Raw genomic sequence first — 18,014 nt, 5'->3', positions numbered from 1 at the left:
CAGTCGGGGCCCGGCCCGCCGCTGTCCGGCGAGCTGATTCCCAGAGCCCCGCGGTTGTCCTGGGGCCGCGAGCCGCGGTGCACAGGCCCCGCGAGCCCCGCGCCAATCTGCTCTCTGCGGAGCTGCGGGAAGGCACTGCGTGTCCACGGCCAGGTACCTGAGCAGGGTCCGTTTCCCGGTAATTCAGCCTGGGGAGCCTCGTCGGCGTTGCTGATGCCTCTGGCTTTGGTAAAGCGGCCTGGCTTTGCTCTACGGGGCCGGGCAGGTGGACAGGAAGTCTGTCTGGAAAGTGCTTCCTCTGGGGCTCGGTGCCGGCCTCTCCCATGGAGCCTCCGCGGTCTGAGCGTGGCGGACGTCCCTGGGCCAGAACTTGATTGCCGATAACCCCCCTGCAGCGTGCTGGGCCTCTGGGCCTCTGTCTGGGCCAGAGGGGAGGATTCGGGGTAGCCTACTCCCGGCCGCTGCCCTCACAGGCTTCGCTTGGTTACTCGCAGGGTCTCCCAATCCCGAAATTCCCGGTGTGGGACATGGGGCCCTTTCCCTCCTCCATGTCAGGGAGAGATTATAAGCACATGACCTTGACACATCACGCGGCCCCATGAAGTCATCGACAGACACATGGTCACCCCTGGGCTTCAGTTGGGGGGGGCGGCGTCCCTCATTTTCTAGTTCAGGAGCTTCCCCAGAGGAAGTGAGGACAGTGCTGCCCAGAGCTGGGCGCGGGCTGCTTGCTTCCTCACCTGGTCCCGGGTTGGGGTGCCGGGGCTGCTGCCAACCTCCCCCCCCACCCCACCTCTCCCCTTCCCCGCAACTCCCTCCTTCCGCAAGTGCTGAGGGATACGTGCTTGTCCTCTGAGCTCATGCCCGTTCCTTGCACGTCATGGTCCTGAGGTGCGTACTCTCTCCACACTTGGGTGGCCTGTGGGAGGGAGGTCCCTCCCGTGCGAAGCCTCTGAGTGGGGGAGGAACCATTTAGAAGCAGCAGGCAGATGGGGTGGTGGGAAGGGCTTGGACCTCCAGCCTCTGGGCTGGGCCTGTTCGGGGCTCCCTGTCATGGCGGACCGCATGGAGTCTGGGGCTTGGCCCGTGGCTGACTTTCCACCCTCACGTTCTGTGGCCATATCACGGTCCCACCCTCACTTGAGGCTGCCGGCAGGAAGTCTGGTTGTGGTGTGTGCACTCAAGTACCGGATCCTGTCAGTGTTCTCCGTGGCACAGCTGTTCAATCCATTTCCACGATGCAGCCGCCAAACTGAGCAGAAGCCTCATTTCCAAATGGAAATTTCCTTGGCAGTTTGGCAGGCACTGACCTTGCTATTAGCTGCTTTTGTGGTTCTACAGGCAGGAAGTTTCCTCAGGTTGCCTCTCTGCAGATAGAGGGACAGGATGATCAATGAGAAGAGCATCGTTTTCTTTCTGAAGTGTGCTGCACGTCTCCTTCGCCATCCATCCGCCATCCACCCATCCACCGTCCATCCACCTGTCCATCCATCCATCCACCGTCCATCCATCCACCCATCCATCCATCCATCCATCCACCATCCATCCATCCAATGTTCATCCATCCATCCATCCATCTGTCCATCCATCCATCCACCATCCATCCATCCATCCCTCCATTCATCCATCCATCCCTCCATTCGTCCATCCATTCACCATCCATCTGTCCATCCACCATCCATCCACCATCCATCTGTCCATCCATCTGTCCATCCACCATCCATCCATCCATCCATCCACCCATCCATCCATCCATCTGTCCATCCACCATCCATCCCTCCATTCATCCATCCATCCCTCCATTCGTCCATCCATCCATCCATCCACCATCCATCCATCCATCCCTCCATTCATCCATCCATCCCTCCATTCGTCCATCCATCCATCCATTCACCATCCATCTGTCCATCCACCATCCATCTGTCCATCCATCTGTCCATCCACCCATCCATCCATCCATCCATCCACCCATCCATCCATCCATTTGTCCATCCACCATCCATCCATCCATCCATCCACCGTTCATCCATCCATCCATCCATCTGTCCATCCATCTGTCCATCCACCATCCATCCATCCATTTGTCCATCCACCATCCATCCATCCATCCATCCACCGTTCATCCATCCATCCATCCATCTGTCCATCCATCTGTCCATCCACCATCCATCCATCCACCCATCCATCCATCCATCCATCCACCGTTCATCCATCCATCTCTCCATTCGTCCATCCATCCATCCATCCACCATCCATCATCCATCCACCCACCCACCTGCCCATCAACTCACCCATCCATTCACACATCCACCCACCCACCCAGCCACCCATCGATTCATCCATCCCCCCCATCCATCCATTCATCCATCCATCCATTGACCCACCATCCACCCATCCATCATCCATCCCATGAACATTTACGGGGTGCCTGCTCTCTGTGTACCAGGCCCTGAGGAGTGAACACAACTCACACCAGAGAGAAGAAAGACAGGTGATCAGAGAACATAATACATTGGTAATGAAGAAAAGCGTAAGGAGACTTTTCTCGTTGAGGCAGGTGTGCTAGCAACAGTAGGAGGCCCCACTGCCCTGAGGCCATACAGGACTCCCGTGGGGTCCTTCTTCAGTGTCACCGTTCTGCACCTCTATTTCTCCTGGTCGGGACTGTACTGTCCAGGATGACCCAGCTCGCCTGTCTCAGTGCAGCAGCATGGTGAGTGACGTTAATATTTTTCTGTGTGCCGTTGTTTCCCAACCACCCTCTCAGCCACTGAGAATTCCGTTTCCCATAGAAGTCGACGCTTGACGTCTCCCGAAGCCTTCTCTTTCTTCCGCCTGCTTGCAGAGTTGGGGATTGTTCCTCTGTGGAGTCTGGGGCCATACCCTGGTCTAAATCAGACAGCCCAGCAGTCTTCATATGCTGCGTCCAGGAAACCCTGAGCAAAGGAGGGAAGGAATCCAACCTCACGGTGTGGTGGGCACAGGCCACGCCAGGACATTGGACTGAATGGTTTCCTTAACGTTTTTGACATAACCTCTCAGTTCCAAGACTCGGAGGCCTGGCATATTCACCAGAGGAGTCTCCCTCCGTGTTGATGAGAAATCACCTGGAGTGTTTTTCCGCAAAGCAAACCCTTCCTCCCGGACTTGAGTAAGAAAGACGCAGGACGTTCAACTCATCTATACACAATCCTTCCGGTGACCCCAGGCCCGAGCCTGTGTCAGAGCCGGACCCTGGGGTCACAGCGGTCCCTTCCAGGGAAACCGAAGGCTCCACGGGGGCGGCCACCAGAACAGGTGGGCACTGGTGAGCCAGCAGCCACAGTATGAAGCAGCAGAAGGAAGGGGCTGGCAAGGCAGGGGCCCCCGCTGGGGTCTCAGCCAGGCTAGAGTGCATGTCCTCCCATATCTGCCCCGTGCCTTCTCTGTCCACTCACCAGTGACCACGCTATGCTGGCCCATCTTGCCCTATGGCCTTCTTCCTAAGAGCAGTGCTCAGAATGCCATGGAGAGCAAGGCCTTTTGGTTTGGGAGCTCAGACCTGTCCATGCCTTGGCGACAGGGATCCAAGACCCCTGCCCCATGTGACCCACGGCCCGCAGCTCAGGTCCAGGATGTAGTTGCTCGGGACCAGGCCGGTGACGGCTGCAGAACTCCCGGGACTGGAGTGCGCCTGCCGGGAGGGCCCCGGGCATTCCTGGCCGAGCCAGGTCCTAACCCTATGGTTAGGGTTAGACCATGGGAGAGGACCGTGTGCAGACACAGCCTCTGTGCCCGGCCGGGGCGGGGGGTGCTTGACTCAGGGTCCCTGAGCAGGGCTACCCTCTGCCACACGTGCACACAGACAGACGTGCTGGGACAAAGCGAAAGACTGACAAGAACTTGCATCTGTATGGCCGGGGCACTGAGGACGTACTGCAAAGCCGCACGGCAGGCACTCCACGCTTTCCTGCCTCAGCACATGGTCCGGTAGCACCCACTCGCACCCCGTGTTCTGGGGGCCTGGCCGGGTCCTCTGCTCGGGCTCCCACGTGCTGAAGCTGCGGTGTCCCCAGCTGGGCTTGTCCCCGGAGGTTCCGGGAAGCAGGCGCTGCCTGCTCGTCCAGGCTGTGCTCAGGGTCCAGGTCCTTGCGGCCGTAGGGCCGAGTGTCCTTTCCTCGCTGGCCGTGGTCGGGGGTTGCCCCCAGCATCGCTGGCTGGGGGCCTCTGTTTCCATCTTGGAAGCCAGCAAAAGCGGCCGGGTCTTTCCCACACACGAGTCTCTATGACCCGCTGGCCCGAGTTCCCGTGCTCCTGGCTTATCCCGCCCACAGAGCTGAGGCGCCCCCGCCCCGGGGCCCTTTGGGGGAGACCCTGAGGGGCAGCAAGGGCATCTCTGGTGCCGTCAGTACGGGTTAGGGCTCACACGCAGACCGGCCGATTGGGAAGCTACGCTGGGCTCCCTGGCACGTCATTAACGGAAAGTCACTTAAAGTCACCTACAGCCACTTGCCTTTGAAGAACGGGAATTCAGCCTGGTGTTCGGGGCGGCCAGCCGTGAGGCCATCGTCACCGTCCCTCCGGTTCCGCACGGCGTGGCTTTCTGGGTGCTTGAAAAGCGATTACGTGCCGGCTCGCCTCTCCTGCCGCCTGGGAGGTGTGCCGGGGCGTGCCTGGGGCAGGGGGGGCTGTGCCGGGCTCCCCGTTAATTTTGGGGGCGTCCGCATCTTGGGGTGCAGCACATATCACTCCCCCCCCCACCAGTGGCACGTGGGCTCTTCGCTGAGAAGATGCCGCGTCGTGGGTGAATCAACCACTCAGTAGCTTCAACCGGAAACGGGCCAGGGACCGTGGGGAGGGACCGGGCGCCAGGCACGCGGAGCCGGTGTCACTCACAGCGTGTTGGCGAAATACAACCAGAAACACGATCTGCTAGCCGGGCACACCTCTCCACGAAGGTGGAAGAGAAAGAGAACAGTTTTATTATCAAATGAGAGTGCAGCTTGTGTCACGGGCCATCCGCCAAGGGCTGCCGAAGACAGAAGAAAATGCACCCTTTTCCGGAGCCGAGGAAACACCCCCATCACCACGTTCTTCAGCTCGCGTAGACACTTCTCAGGTAGGGCCTGACAGCACCTGCCGTCACGTACGGCCCGTCCCCCTCCACCTCTAACTGCGGTGACCATCTGTGTTAGCTCGCCGGCTTTATCGGAGGAAAAATAAACTCCCGCACCCTCACGACAGGACGGAGTTTGGGGGTGAGGCGCCCGCGGACGCCGGGCTCCTGCCTCTCGGGGGCTGGGGCAAGGGGTGCTCCCTTCCCTGGGGATTAATTTCAGAGAGACGGCTCCCAGGTCCTTGAGAAAGACAGTCCTGGGTTGTAAGCTGGAGGGAGGTTTATTTAGCTTTTAAAAAGATTTATATACCTCTCAAAGGAATGCACACCTCCTTTGAGAGAGAATTTGCAACTCCCAGTTTTCTAGAGTCGACGCTGGAAGGAAACGGAGGGAGTCTCTCCTGTTAGCACTGGGGGGGGGGGGGGTGGTGATTTCTCAGTTTCTACCTGTGGAGCCTGCAGCACGGAGGACCTGGGGGGAGGAGCTGGGGCTGAGCACGGGGGCCGGCGGGCGGCGGGTGCCGGTGGCACAGGGTCCCGTGCAGACCGCCTGCACCCGGGAGCCTCAGTAGCCCCCTGATGCCGCTGTGCTAACAGCTCCTTCTTGGGGGCTGCGGCAAGGACAAAATTGTAGGCGGTTGGTACGCACAGAGGTCCCGCGGGAGAAATGCTGCTGTTGTCACTGTGCCCACGGTTGGTGGCCAGATGGGGGGCCAAAAGCTAGCATATGCTTATGGGGCAGTGCGGCGGTGGGGGGGGGGGCCCAGAGAGCGCCCTCTGAGGAGGAGGGGATGGGAGATGGGGAGGAGCAGGGACAGGGCATCCTAGGCCCAGCTAGGACCCCCACCCCCCCAGGATTCAGGGACCTTCATGGTCACCGTTGTGAGGGACAGAGACCTCCTGATCACAGACACCGCCTCATCATGCAAGAATCTCAAGCTTCTTAGTGCTCCGATTGGGTGAGGCCAGGTTGGGGGTGGGGTAGGGGGTGAGGGGTCAAGACCCAGGGCAGAAAGAGGCCCTTAAAGTTCATTTCCCGCCCACCCCCACCCAGGCTGGATCCCACGGCAGCAGGGGACGGGGCGACAGACTGCCTAGGGCTCCCTCTCGGCCCCTCCCCCTCTGTAAACTGGACACTGAGGAGGGGCAAGTGTCCTGGGGCTGTGGGGAGCCTGAGAGGGGGCCGGTCCACACAAGACTTACCGGCTCCCTCCTGGAGCCCTGACACGGGAACGGCAAACCGGCACAGCCTGGTGTTCTGGGCTGCCAAGGCCTCCCACCACAGACCCCTGACTTTCTGCTCCTTGCCTGGCTTGGTACATACAGTAGGCGCTCATTAAGTGTGCTGGGTGGTGGAAACGAAGAAGCCCAGACTGGGCTAAGGGGGCAGGTGGAGGCCGCAGGGGGACCGCAGCGGGTGTGGGGGAGCCCGCGGTGCCCGGGGCCCGAGGGGCCTGCCCTCAGGGGGCCAGGGTCAGACCAGGGTGGGTCCACCTCACGGGACAGCAGGGCCATAGCCAGGAGCGGGAGTGGGAGCGGGGCTCTGCTCTGCTGGGGAGGCCGGGTGTGGCCGTGCTGGTCAGAGCCTCTCCCTCCCCATGCCCCACTGAAGTGTCACTTTCTAATGTAAACGAATGACAGGGATGCTCAGAGGAGACTGCCTGCCGAGGGGGAACATGATTAGAGTAATTTGGGCCCAAGAGAAGTGACTGATGTGGACAGACAGGGCCAGCGGGGCCAACACACCATCAGAAGCCAGGGCCCCATCTGCAGGGCTGGGCCAGCTCCCGCGGTGGGGGGGGGGGGGTTGCTCCTGGGGAGCCGTAATGAGCCCACCACACGTCGCCAGGAAGCTCAACATGAGCCTCACAGCCGCACGGTGCCGCCCTGCCCACCCGTCCCCCCTGCTGCCCTTGGCTGTCCTCCTCGCGATAGCCGGTCACTGTCCCCACCGGGGGAGTGTGCCCCTCCCAGCCACCCTCTCTGTCTGCTCCTGACTGCTCACCCCAACCACCTCCTTTCTGTTTTCCGGGCTCTCATCCGCCCCCCCCCCCCCCAATGGGAGCCCCACGGCCCACGCTGCTCAACGCAGTGTCCCCACACAGCCTGGGCCGGCAGCCAAGGGGGGCTCTGGTAAATCCGTCCATGGGAATCTTCACATGGACACCGGGGGAGCACGGCCCAGGCTGCCCCCTCCACTGCCCCCTCCACGCAGCCTCCCTGGATTAGAGCCACCAGCCTGCCTGGGGGAGGGGACTCTGCTTCCTTGCCGAGCCAGAGGTTCTATCCCCCATGGGTGGCCCAGGCTGGGCAGGGGTCCTTGGAGGACCCCGGGAGGCTGGGGTTTGGGTGGGAATTTGATGTTTTCTTGGGTGCCGCCGAGTCACCCAAAGTGACACAGATGATTTGAAATGGGGTTTTCATGTCTCCATCAGGCTCCTCAGATGACTTGGGGCCGGAGAGGCCATAAGCTGTGTGCTTGTTGGCCATCGAGGAGAAGGACCGTGGGAAGGAGAAAGGACAGTAAAGAGACCCCTGGCTGAGTGCGGTTGGAGTGGGGGCAGGGGAGGGTCCCTAGGGGAAGGAAGCCCAGTCCTTGGGCTGGTGTTGGGGGACCAGAGCGTCCTCTGCTTTGCTGCTGGCCCTGAGGGGTCCCACAAGGTCTCCCTCTCAGACCCACACCCTCATCAGTAAAAGGAACTGTCCCCTTCCTGCTTAGTGACCACTGCGAGGTCCCACAACTGACTGAGCATAGCAGGGGTTTCCATGTCCCTTCTCTGCTGTCCCGACCCCCTTCTGCTGCCCCCTCCTCACTGTCCCCTCCTCATTGTGCCTGTCCCTTCCCTGATGGTCACTGGCCTCACCTGCACTGCCTCAGAGGTGGCTGCACGAGGAAGGGTGGGTATGCAGGCCGAGCCCCCCGTCCCACCCCCCAGGACACCTGCAGGGCCCTTCTGACGCCTGAGCTCCCACAGGGTCAGCGGAGGCCTGTGGAGACACAGCAAGTCCTCTGCTTGGGCGCTCTGGGGACAGGGACCTCACTTCTGCACAAGACAGCCCGTTTTACCTTCGGGAACATCTGAATGTCAAAGATTTATTTTAACTTCGTGTGCAAGTGTGCGCACGAAGGGCCGAGCACGATTCGGGCCGGCGTGGCTGCGCCGTGCGTGTGCGTGTGCGCGTGCATGAGAGAGAGCGCGTGCACGCGCCCGGGGGCTGGTGTCCGTGTCCCGCCACCGCCGGCCCTGCCACAGCGCGGGGCAGCGCGTTCCCCCCTGCCAGCGGCGGCCACCCCCCGGGGGGACTAAGCGGGGACTTCACTCGGTACCGTATGCTCGTTTCAAATTTTCCCTCGGAGAGTGGACCACTTTCTACCGAAAGGAAAAGGCTTTGTATCCTGAAAGTCAATGCGCACACGGCCAGCCAGGCAGGCGGGGAGGCTGGGGACCGATCCAGGAGCGTCTTCCACACCTCGGGCCTCTCTCCCCCATTCCGCTCGCTCGTGCCGAGTCTTGTCCCGACAAGAGCCTGAGCCCACGCTCCTCGGACAGTAAAGAGGCAGACAGGTGGGCGTGTGGGGCGGCGCCTGGCAAGAAGCTCTTTGTCACCCAAGCAGCGAAGTGACGGGACAACGCCATGGGAGTCGCCTGCCCAGCTGGAAGGCGGGTGCGGGCCGGGGCGCCGGCCGGGGGCTCCCGCGATGCCCACTGCTGCCCTTGGGGCGCCAGGCGACTGGCGACTCCAGCGGTTCAGGATTCCGCCCACGGTTTGCATTTTAGAGCCGGCACATCTCGTGTAGATGAGGCACGAACGCTCAGAGGGGAGCAGCGAGGTCTCCCAAGGCCCCTCCTGGGGAGCGTGTAGGGTCCAAGAAAGGGAATCGCTGCCTGGGAGGCAGGGGGCGGGGGGCGCTTGGAAGGGGCAAGGCAGAGGATCATTCCCAGGGGAGCCCGAATGCTTTGGTTGGGGCCGCCGTTCCCCTCACCCCTGCAAATACACCACACGCTCAATTGGACCCCCTTTTGCTCCCAAAGCAGATCTGCCCACAGGAAACCCCCGAGCGGAGAAGCCAGTGGCCGTAGCACTCCAGCAGCGGCCACGAGCCCCAGAGCTGTGGCCCTGAGCGCCGGGACTGCTCAGATCACAGGAAACCGCTCATCCTGAAGGGTCGATGAGGCTGACGTTTTCCTCCGAACTCCCGGTGACTAATGTGCAGGGAGAGAATGTCATGGAATATTCAGCCAGAACCTTCTTTCGAAGGACCTGAAGGGTTTCATCACCAACACTTGGCACTCGTAGGGGTGTGCTCCGACAGCTCTGCGGGAGGCATCGGGCTCTAGCGGTTAGAAGCGCACAGACCGTGTGGCCCAGACTGTGGCGGGGACCGATCGTCCACTCCCAGAAGTCGGGAGGGGGATAGCGAAGGCAGGCGGAGCCCCGGCACCTCCGTCCCAGCCCCCTGCTTGGGGTGTCCGGGCCCCCGGTGTAGAGTATCTGTGGGTCTTGGGAGGCAAACGAGCGGAGCGCTGAGCCTTGAAGCTGCTGGGCTCGGCTGGCACGAGGCCACAAGCCAGACGGCCCAACAAGCCAGACGGCTTGTTCAGACTGGACACCAGGAGGCAGAGCCCTGGGGAAAGTCTTGCTTCCCGAGAGCCCGGGGAGCCCAGGAGCGCCTCAGGTCTCCAGCCAGCTTGCAGGGGCCCCTGGGCTCCCCGAGGGGACACCGGGGGTGGGGGACTTGTGCCCTCATGCCCCGCCCTGAGCGCTCGTTCCGAGGAGCACCCACACCTGCCTCCCCGGTGGGTACCCCCCCATCAAACGCTGCAGGATCGTGCCGTCACAGGAAGGCTCGCAGAACGTCCTGGGTGTGTTCACCTGGCTCCAGGCCTGCCGTGTGTGTGTGTGTGTGTGTGTGTGTGTATGTGTGTTTCCGTCTGCTCCCCCTTCTGCTCAGCGGGGGTTTGCTGAGCCGTGCGGGGGTGGGGGTGGCACAGATCTGAGGATGTGTCTGTCGTTCTGGGGGTCCACCTTGTGTGTCTGTGAAGTTTCTGCCCCTGGCCCTTGTCTCCTCTCCGCAGGGGCCCTGCCCCCACACCTGGTGAGGAAGGCGGACGTTTGCTTATTCATTCGATTCGTTAGATTTTCTTTAATGTTCATTTTTGAGAGAGACAGAGCATGAGCAGGGGAGGGGCAGAGAGAGAGACGGAAACAGAGAATCTGATGCAGGCTCCAGGCTCCAAGCTGTCAGCACAGAGCCCGATGCGGGGCTCAAACCCATGAACTGTGAGATCATGACCTGAGCCGAAGCCGATGCTTAACCGATTGAGCCCCCAGGTGCCCATAGATTTTCTGGGTGATAAGTCCCAGCGTCCGTGGGCAAAGATGAGCGAATTACGGCAGAGGGCTGGCTGACCGAATGGCTCTCAAATCCAGTAGCTGGAGTTTGAATTTGTCATTCCATCACAAGCGACAGCCCCGGGGTCTCTGGTTCAACACCCACCGGGAACAAGAGGGCAAGAACCCTGCGGGGGGGATGAGCCCCAGACTCCACCCCCCCCCCCCCAACCCTGAGCCAGCAGGGAGAGTGAGGCCCGGGCCCTGTCCCACCGCAGCTCCCCGAGGGGCCCCACCAGGGTGGGCAGGGGCTGAGCGGAGGCTCTGGCCCTGGGCGTGGCTGGCCATGCCCTGGGGGGCTGCAGAGAGCAGGACAAGCCCCCCCCACAATATCTCTTCATCCCCAAGGGTGCGGGGAAGGTAGGGGCCCGGAGGCCCAGGCGGCCAGTGGTCTGTGCCTCCTGAGCTGGGCTGAGACCGGTGACCTCTCTGAGCTGCAGGAGGAGCCCCAGTGGGGCCAGGGGCTGGTGCCCTCGCGTGTGTGTTTGCACGTGTGTGTACATGAGCGTGCACGCGTTGGGGCTGGCCTCCCCTTGTCCTCGTCTCTCCACACGGCCATTTCTTTTAGACGTTCAGCCTGGACGTGGTTTCCATGGAGTTCTGACAAAAACCGGGATTCAAATCGTCGTCGTCACGGGCAGCAGGAGGGGGAGGGCGAGGCCGGGAGCTTTCCCTGCGCTCGGGATCCAGGGGCAGGCCTGGGCCTGTGGTTTTTTTTCCTCCTTCCTTCAAGGGTATTTGAAAATGTATGGAATTCTCTCCAAGCCCTCCTCCCATTGCCTGGCGGTGCGACCAGAGATGCCTCTAGAACCGGGAGGGAGGATTCCTCCCTATGCATGTGCTGGAATAGGGATCCAGGCTCAGGAACTTGCAGGAGGGGCTCGTCCAGAGCACTGGCCTCCCAGGGCAGTGGCACTGAAGTGTGGTTAGGGTTCCAGACTGCCTTCCCACTGACCCCAAAGTTTTGTCTCCTTGACTGGCCTGAAATTCCACCATTAGAGTTTTATTCCTTTGGATATTCTTGTAAAATGTCAGTGCACCTATTGGAGCTTACCAGTGAGTCTCTCACATCTGGGAGTGAAGGGGTGTCCTGAGCCCTCCCTGCCGGGAGGGCGGGACACTCACGAGGAGAGGCAAGGGAGCGTTTGGAGCCTCACCCCTCACCCCTGTGCCAATCAGAAGGGAGGCGCGAGTCAGCTGAGGCAGCAGGTGAACGAAGGACTGCAGGAACGGAAGGGGGAGGGCACGTGGCCCGGGTTCTGGCGCTTCTGCACAGGCCGTTGAAGGGGCAGGTCCCCCTCCCCGCGCCCCCACCTTTCCAGGAGCTTCCGCTCAAGCACATGGGGCAGGCTGGGGCCTGGGAGGCTGGCATCTATGGGCTTGTGGTGTTTCCCTGCAGCCAGGAAAGACGCTCTCCCTCCCGCCCCCAGGCTGGACACCTCGGGGACGCCGCCCGTGAGGGACGAAGGTGTAGCAGGAGAAGCTGAAAGACGACGAGGGGTCGGCTGTGCCAGAGGTCAGGGTCAGTGCTCGTCCCCGTCCCCAGGCGTCCCTCACCTGCCGACCCCTGGGGAGAAGCTCACTGGCTTCCCTGTTTTCTAGGCCGGCCCCAGGGGCCGCGGAGACCCGAGTCCGACACGCACAGACCCTGCACCCCCGTCACGAGGCCGCCTCTGTGCTCAGCCCGCGGACGAGGAAAACGGACACACGGAGGGCAGCGTGCTGGCCGCATCCCCAGGTGGACCCAGGTCTCCCTGACTCCAGGCCTCGAGGCGGCCCCGTGGCTTATGGGGTCTTCTGCCCAAGCTCCTCCTGCTGCTGCTGTTCCTTGCTCTGGTGGCAGCAGGACCCGAGCTGGGGGATCCCGGCCCCCAGTGCCCCCAGCCTTTGGGAGGCGCCACCAGAGCCCACGCGGTTTTGGTCAGAGGGCCCCAGTGGAGGGTTGTCCCCCGAGTCAGAAGACGCCCGGTGAACAAACGAATGAGGGGATGAACAGATGTGGGCCCGCTGGCCCCTGGACATAAGAGTCCCAGCCACGGGGGCCACTGTCTCCTTTATTGAGAGGCTCAGGGGCTTTGTTCTTGCCGATTACGTCACAGGGGCGGGGGCAGGGCAGGGCAGGGCAGGGGGGGCGGGGCGCTTGAGCCGGCGGCGGGGTTTCGGCATCGCTGCTGCCCAGTCACACCGGACACTGTTCTCTGAGACCGGCTTCGGGAGCTCCGGTGTGACGTGGCCAGGAGCTGACTCCACGGGGCTGGACGGCACGGGGAGGGGGGCCCGGCTGCGCGGCTGCGTCTCTACCTCCACGAAGCGCACACACGGGAAGGCGGGGTCCTTGAGAGTCGGACAGACTTGGGGCTGCGCACAGACCCCGCCCCCGCTGCGACTCGGAGGCTGTGGGGTGGTGGTGGGGGGCCCCACCTACGTTGACTCCGCCCCCACCCCGGGGAACCGTCCCTTCCATCCACCATGGGCTGGGCCCGCCGAGATGGTCGCGTGAGTCCCGGCGGAGAGGGAGGAACGGCCCCACCCATTTGTCAGGCGGCTGAGCCGGGGCGCAAGGACCCGCGCCCGAGGCGCAGAGCGGCCAGCGAGGGTCCAGGCCCTCGTCCCGACGCCCACTGCCCGGGCCCAGCCGCCCTGCTCACCCGCCCAGAGCAGACGCTGTGGGCCAGGTCTGGGCTGGCTTCGGCCCCTGCGTGGGTGGCCCCTGGGTCACGGGGCCGGCTGTGGGCTGACCTCCTCCCCCTGCCCCCTGGAGCTGTCCCTGGTGAACGGAGAAGGACCCGTGGGGTTTAAGCAGGACACGGTTCGTAGCGGGGCGCCCATCGACATCCTCCCATCCACCTTGTCATTTTCGTGGGTGGGACATTGAGCCCTGGTCACCCAGGACAGGGACCAGGCCTCCTGAGTCCCGAGTCAGGGCTGCTCCCAGCCGCTGGCCGGTCCAACGGTCTCCCTTCAGGCCAAATACACTCCTGAGCCCAGGGAGAACCTGGGCTTTTAAAAAGTCTGTACCTCTCTTTCCAGGCACTTCTGCCACTGTCTCCTTTGGCCCGGGGACCGGCCAAAGTCTCCCTGCCTGGAGACCGGCTCTTCCAGACCAAGGAGGCGCCTGCCCCTCTGGGTCCCCGGAGCCGGGGCTGCTGCTGGCTGGCTGTGACGGACGACGCTGGCCGGTGGGCTGGCTCATGACTCTCCGGCCTCACCTGTGGCCGAGTCCCCAGAACTGGCGTCTCTCTGGGACCCGGCCAGCTGCCCTCCACTCCAGGGAGCCGACCCCGAAGCAGCTCAGAGCTGGGCAGCGGGAGCTCACCCGCACAGCGGACAAGAGCACGCGGGCCGTCCCTGGCCTGGTCCGGGGCAGGGGGGTGTGGAGACGAGACTCCGCTGACCCGGCCTTGCCTCCGCCAAGCCAAGAGGACTTCCAGGGCAGCCCCCCAGCGGCTGGCATCCCTGTGGAGCCCGCTGCTTTGGCGAGGAGGCAGGAGAGGAGGGGGAGGCCCGGGTCCGACTGATGCCCGGCACCCCGACCCCCGGGTGGTCTGTGGGGACACAGGGAAGCTTCCCGGGAGTCGCCCTTGGAGGGGGGCCGTCTGGCTGCCTGCTGTACCAGAGGAGGGTAGGGGTCCTCTCCTCGCTCCCCCGGGGCGCCAGGACCTCGGCCGGCCTCTTCCAACACCCCCCCCCCACCCCCCGCCAGAGGCACTGCCGCCCCCAACGCCCGCCTGGCCCGACCCGTGCCTTTCATTTCTGTCCACCCTCAACACACAGCCGTCTGGGAACAAAGAAGTCTGCCTTTCACCCAGCACTAATTTGTCCTCGTTACAGGCCCTTTCTGGATCCGGGAGAGGAACAATCTCTCCGTGGCGTTCAAAGAGGAGAGGAGGGAGGGGTGGGGCGGGCTGAGGGAGAAGCTGAACGAAGTGGGGCCCCGGGCCTCGGCGGACCCCTCCGCCGCCCCAGGGGTGGGGTGGGGGGGGGGGCTGCCGAGCGGCGGGGCCCCACCCGCCTAGTACAGCGTTTCCCGGGTGACGTTGCTGGAGAACGTGTGGTTGCTGGACACGCTGTTGGTCCTCCTGGAGAAGGCTGGCCTCTTCCTCCTGCGCCCCCACAGGGGACAGAGGCAGGCCAGGGTGGACAGGAAGGCCTGGCGGAAGTTGGCGGAGACCAGGTTGTACAGGATGGGGTTGATGGCGGAGCTGATGTAGAAGAGGGCGTTGGTCAGCATGTAGAAATAGTGGTAAAGGTCGTAGAGGAACCTGGAAGGGAGGGGCGAGGGCCGGGCGCTCAGACCCCGCGGCCCCCACGCGGGGGTGGGGCCTGGCAGCCCCCCGGCCGGCGGGAGCGCGGGCTCGGGCGGTGGCTCGGGACAAACGTTTAGAAAGCGCCTTGTCAATTTGTGACACGGGGACATTCCGCGGTAAGTTCCAGGACTCCGGCTTGTCTCGAGAAGCCGGACGTCGTGGCCACACCCCTGCCGAGCTGGGCTGGGGCCGTCCTCCCTGGGGGGGTGCGGCCGACCCGCCCGGCCGCCTCCAGCGCTCCCCGCGACACACCTGCCCTTCCGCTGGCGGGGTCCCAGCACGGCTGGGCTGCGGGGCTCGGCTGCGCCCCGGCCTCAACCCAACAGCCAGGGCGGGAACCCCTTCCCGGCCTCCTGGGCGGCAGTGTACCTCGCCCTCAGGGGAGGGCGTTCTGGAAGTTTCTACACGGCCTCCCGGACTCCTCCCCCAGATCTTCCTTCTGCTGGTTTTGCCGTGTGTCCCGTGGCTGTGGCTCCCCCTGAGTCCCGGGGGTGCTCCTGGCAGCTCAGCCAGCCTGTGGTGGCCCAGCCCCCTTCCCACATCCAGCAGGGCCGGCCCTTCCTTGTCTCTGTCTAGATCTCTCAACTTGTCTCGTGCCCGCTCGCTTAGGGTCTGCTTTCCTTCTCTGCTGCTACCTGCTCCTGGGCACCTGTCCCTCTGTGAACTTCGTCCTTCCCCTGGCCCGGTCACAGCCACACCAAGGACGTGTGGGGACGTGACCGGCACCCTTGTCCTGAGCTGCTCTGCTCAGCACCCCCCCCCCATCCCCGCCATGCCCACCTGCTGTGGGAGCTTCTCCCAGCCCGAGCCCCACCCCCTCCTGGTACTCACGGGGTCCACTGCGTGTCTGAAACGTAGCAGAACATGAGACGCCGGACGTGGTAGGGCAGCCAGCAGACCACGAAGGCGATGACCACTGCCCCTGAGACACAGAGAGAGGTGGGTCTCCGTGGGGTGAAGGGCCGTGTCCTGTTATGTGCACAGGAGACCTAACACTTGTAAAAGTGCAGACTCAGGGCAAGCTCTCTCAGCATCCTGACGACATTTTGTTTTGCAGAAACAGGAAAACCCATCTTAAGATTCACGTGGAGTCTCGAGGGACCCCAGAAACGGTTTGGGGAAGAACAAAGATGGAGGGCTTTTGCGTCCTGATTTCAAAACCTACCATGAACCCACAGTAATGAAAACAGTGTGACACTGGCTTAAAGACAGACATAGAGACCATGGGATAGAAAGAGAGCCCAGAAACAAGCCTCACGGATATGGTCAAATGACTCCCTATGAGGCTGCCAGGACAGGACCATTGAGAGGATGGTCTCTTCGACAAACGGTGTCAGGGAAACGGGCAGCCACATGCAGAAGACCCCTACCTCACACCCTATACACGATTAGCTCAAAGTGGATCAAAGACCTGAAGGTAGTAAGAACTATGAGTCCCAAATTCTTAGGAGAAGCGGAGGGCGCAAACCTGACGATGTTTAACTTGGCAGGGATTTCTTGGATATGGGATCAAAGGACACAGTCAACAGGATGAAAAGGTAGCACACAGAATGGGAGAAGGTATTTACCTAGCATATCTGCTCAGGGATTAATATCCAGCATACTCAGAGAACTAAACTTCAACAGCAAAAATCAAACCACCCGATTAAACATTTAAAAATGGGCAAAGGGCTTGAGTAGACATTTCTCCAAAGAAGACACACAGATGGTTAATCGGCACATGAAAAACTGCTCAACATCACTCATCATTAGGGAAACGCAGTCCCAAACTACAGTAAGATTCCAGCATGCCCAGGATGGCTACTATTAAAAAAGCCCTCAGAAAATAGCGATTTTTGGTGAGGATGTGGAGAAATTAGAACCCGTCTGCGCTGTTGGTGGGAACGTAAAATGGCACACCTACTTTGGGAAACAGCATGGCAATTCTTCAAGACGTTAAAAACAGAAGTACCCCAGGACCCAGCAATTCTACTCCTGAGGCTGTTCCCCAAAGAACCGAAATCAGGGCCCCGAGCAGACGTTTGTACACCAGCAGCACCACTTACAATGGCCACAAGGTGGGGCAACCCAAGTGTCCGCCAACAGATGATGGAATATTACTCAGCCTTAAGAAGAGGGAAGTCCAACTGGTGCCACAGTCTGAGCCTTAAGCACGTTGTGCTCGGTGCAATAAGTTAAACACCAAAACACAACGATTCCATTCCCATGGGGCCCCGAGAGTAGTCAAATTCAGAGACAGAGAGGAGGTGGCAGTTGTCAGGGGCTGGGGGAAGGGGTGGGTGGGGGCAGAGTCTCGGTTTGTAAGATGAACACATTCTGGAGATGGATGGTGGCGACGGCCACACAGTGTGATGAATGTACGAAATATCACCGAACGGACACTTAGAAATGGTCGAGACGGTAAATCGTATGCTATGTGCGTTTTTCTGTAATTAAAAAGGGAGCGACAGAAAAGCCAACCGTTAGGGAAAACCTGGGGCTGGCTGGCCTGGTGCAGAGAGGAGCGCGGTCCCCGAGACAGCACATCCCCATCCTGGGACTTGGGCGCAACTTCAGGAGGTGCTCGGTTTGGGGCCCCGGAGACCCGGGCCTGGGGGAAGCCCCCCGAGGGGAGGGCTGTCCTACTGGCAGCAGTAGGAAAAGGGTTGGTGGCATGGGGCTATTCCGGGAAGCCTGACCCTGACAGGGCGGAAGCAAATGCTGGGACCCTGACCACTGGACACAGCGTGCTGCTCACTGGACATGAGGTGACTGTGAGCTGAGTAACTCTCTCATCGATAATATTGCGATGATCAATGCTGAAAGGGCAATACTTTGGAAATACTAAACCTAATCGATTACTAAAATTAATTTCATCTATGTCTTCTTACTTTTTAAATATGTTGCCACATTTCAGTGGTCACTAGACCATTTAACATTTAACCGTCATATATTATGACACTCTGGGCCTCTTTCTTCTAAGAACCAGGGGCCTCTGAGGGACAGGTGGCCTGGGGCAGAGGCCCAGAGGCCTGTCTGCTGGGGTGAGGGTGACAGCAATTGGGAAGGCTGCTGGGCTGGGCGGAGGCACAGGTAGGTGGTCAGGGTGGGGGGTTGGGTAGGGTGGGGCTGCCTTCAGCAGAGCAGGGCAGGGGAGGCGGGTGTTTGAAGAAAGAACTCTCTGCAAGGAGGCTACCTCTGGGCACAGGAGACACCCTCATGGCATCCCACACAAGGAG

The 18,014-nt window shown here is 61.6% G+C and overlaps 1 protein-coding gene across 1 annotated transcript in view; it reads right to left on the bottom strand.

Annotated features, from left to right (window-relative positions):
• Positions 1-14,206: 14,206 nt before the first annotated feature.
• The window catches only part of NTSR1 (neurotensin receptor 1), a 47,643-nt gene continuing 43,835 nt past the window's right edge, over positions 14,207-18,014 (bottom strand). Inside the window, exons 3-4 of the mRNA XM_058686174.1 lie at positions 15,628-15,718; positions 14,207-14,751 (exon numbers count right to left, since the gene is read on the bottom strand). Coding sequence (XP_058542157.1) covers positions 14,502-14,751; positions 15,628-15,718 — 341 coding nt within the window. The 3' untranslated portion in view covers positions 14,207-14,501. The remainder of the gene's footprint in view (positions 14,752-15,627; positions 15,719-18,014) is intronic.

This window comes from Neofelis nebulosa, chromosome 9 (assembly GCF_028018385.1).
Source record: "Neofelis nebulosa isolate mNeoNeb1 chromosome 9, mNeoNeb1.pri, whole genome shotgun sequence".
In the NCBI taxonomy this organism is placed as follows: Eukaryota; Metazoa; Chordata; class Mammalia; order Carnivora; family Felidae; genus Neofelis; species Neofelis nebulosa.
This window is presented reverse-complemented; position numbering and strand designations above follow the sequence as displayed.